General features: G+C 40.9%; 1 protein-coding gene across 1 annotated transcript; it reads left to right on the forward strand.

Moving 5' to 3' along the window:
- Positions 1–148: 148 nt before the first annotated feature.
- Positions 149–493, forward strand: Chro.20084 (hypothetical protein). The annotated part of the gene is made up of 1 exon (XM_659770.1): positions 149–493. One exon carries the CDS (start codon positions 149–151, stop codon positions 491–493), a length of 345 nt encoding a protein of 114 aa, XP_664862.1.
- The last annotated feature ends 385 nt before the right edge of the window (positions 494–878 follow it).

An 878-nucleotide genomic window follows, 5' to 3' on the forward strand; every position in this document is an offset into this window, starting at 1 on the left:
GAGACAGGGAAATATGTGCATGCAACATTTTGAAAACAAACACGTTTAATTGCCACGAAATGTGGGGATAAAGCAAAGGCAATTTGGGTTTCCCGCCAATTCAGAGTCTAATATAGCATAAACAATGATATGAAAAAGGGAAAGGTAAATGATTGAAATACCAATAAAGTCAATAGTATGTGTTGAGATTCCTGGTAGAGTGGAGAACTTGGACAATGCAATATTTGCTTTAGGAGGTATGGAAGGTATTGAGGAGTCAATAAACTCAAAAGCACCAATGAAACTATTGTTTTGTAGAGAAGACCCGTATAACCGTCCTATTTACTCAGATTTCATGAAAAGAACAGGAGTCCTTCTACGAAAGTTGAAGTATGCAAATGGGAGGATAGAGTGGAGAGTAATAGGTGATGTTTNTNNTTTTNNTNTTTTTGTTTTTTGTTTGTTTGTGTTTGTTTTGGTTGTGTTGGTGTTTTTTTTTTTTTGTTGGTTTTGAGGTTTTTTTTGGGGTTTTTTTTTTTGAAGAATTTATATGGGCGAGGTTGGAGGGACAGGGTTAAATCGCCCGTAAATTCGGGGAGGGTGTGCGGGTTTGATCGGTCTTGTGTCTTAGGCACGTTGGTGTTACGAAGACGTGGGTATAGGCCGTTGCGAGGGGAGTGGTGTATTTGTTTATTCGTGTTTGTCGTATTTTCTTTTGGTGCGGGTTTGGAATAAGAGTGGGGCGGGCCCGTCCGGAGTAAACTATAATTCATGTTGTCTTCCTTATTGTGTTTGGTTTCTCTCCGCATGTGTGGTATCCTCCGGTGTGTTGCTCGGAACAGTATTCAAATAAAGATAAGCAATGAGTTCTCTCCCACTCACCCCCCCCCCCCCCCCCC

This window comes from Cryptosporidium hominis (assembly GCF_000006425.1).
Source record: "Cryptosporidium hominis TU502 chromosome 2 CHRO012032, whole genome shotgun sequence".
NCBI classification, from domain to species: Eukaryota; Apicomplexa; class Conoidasida; order Eucoccidiorida; family Cryptosporidiidae; genus Cryptosporidium; species Cryptosporidium hominis.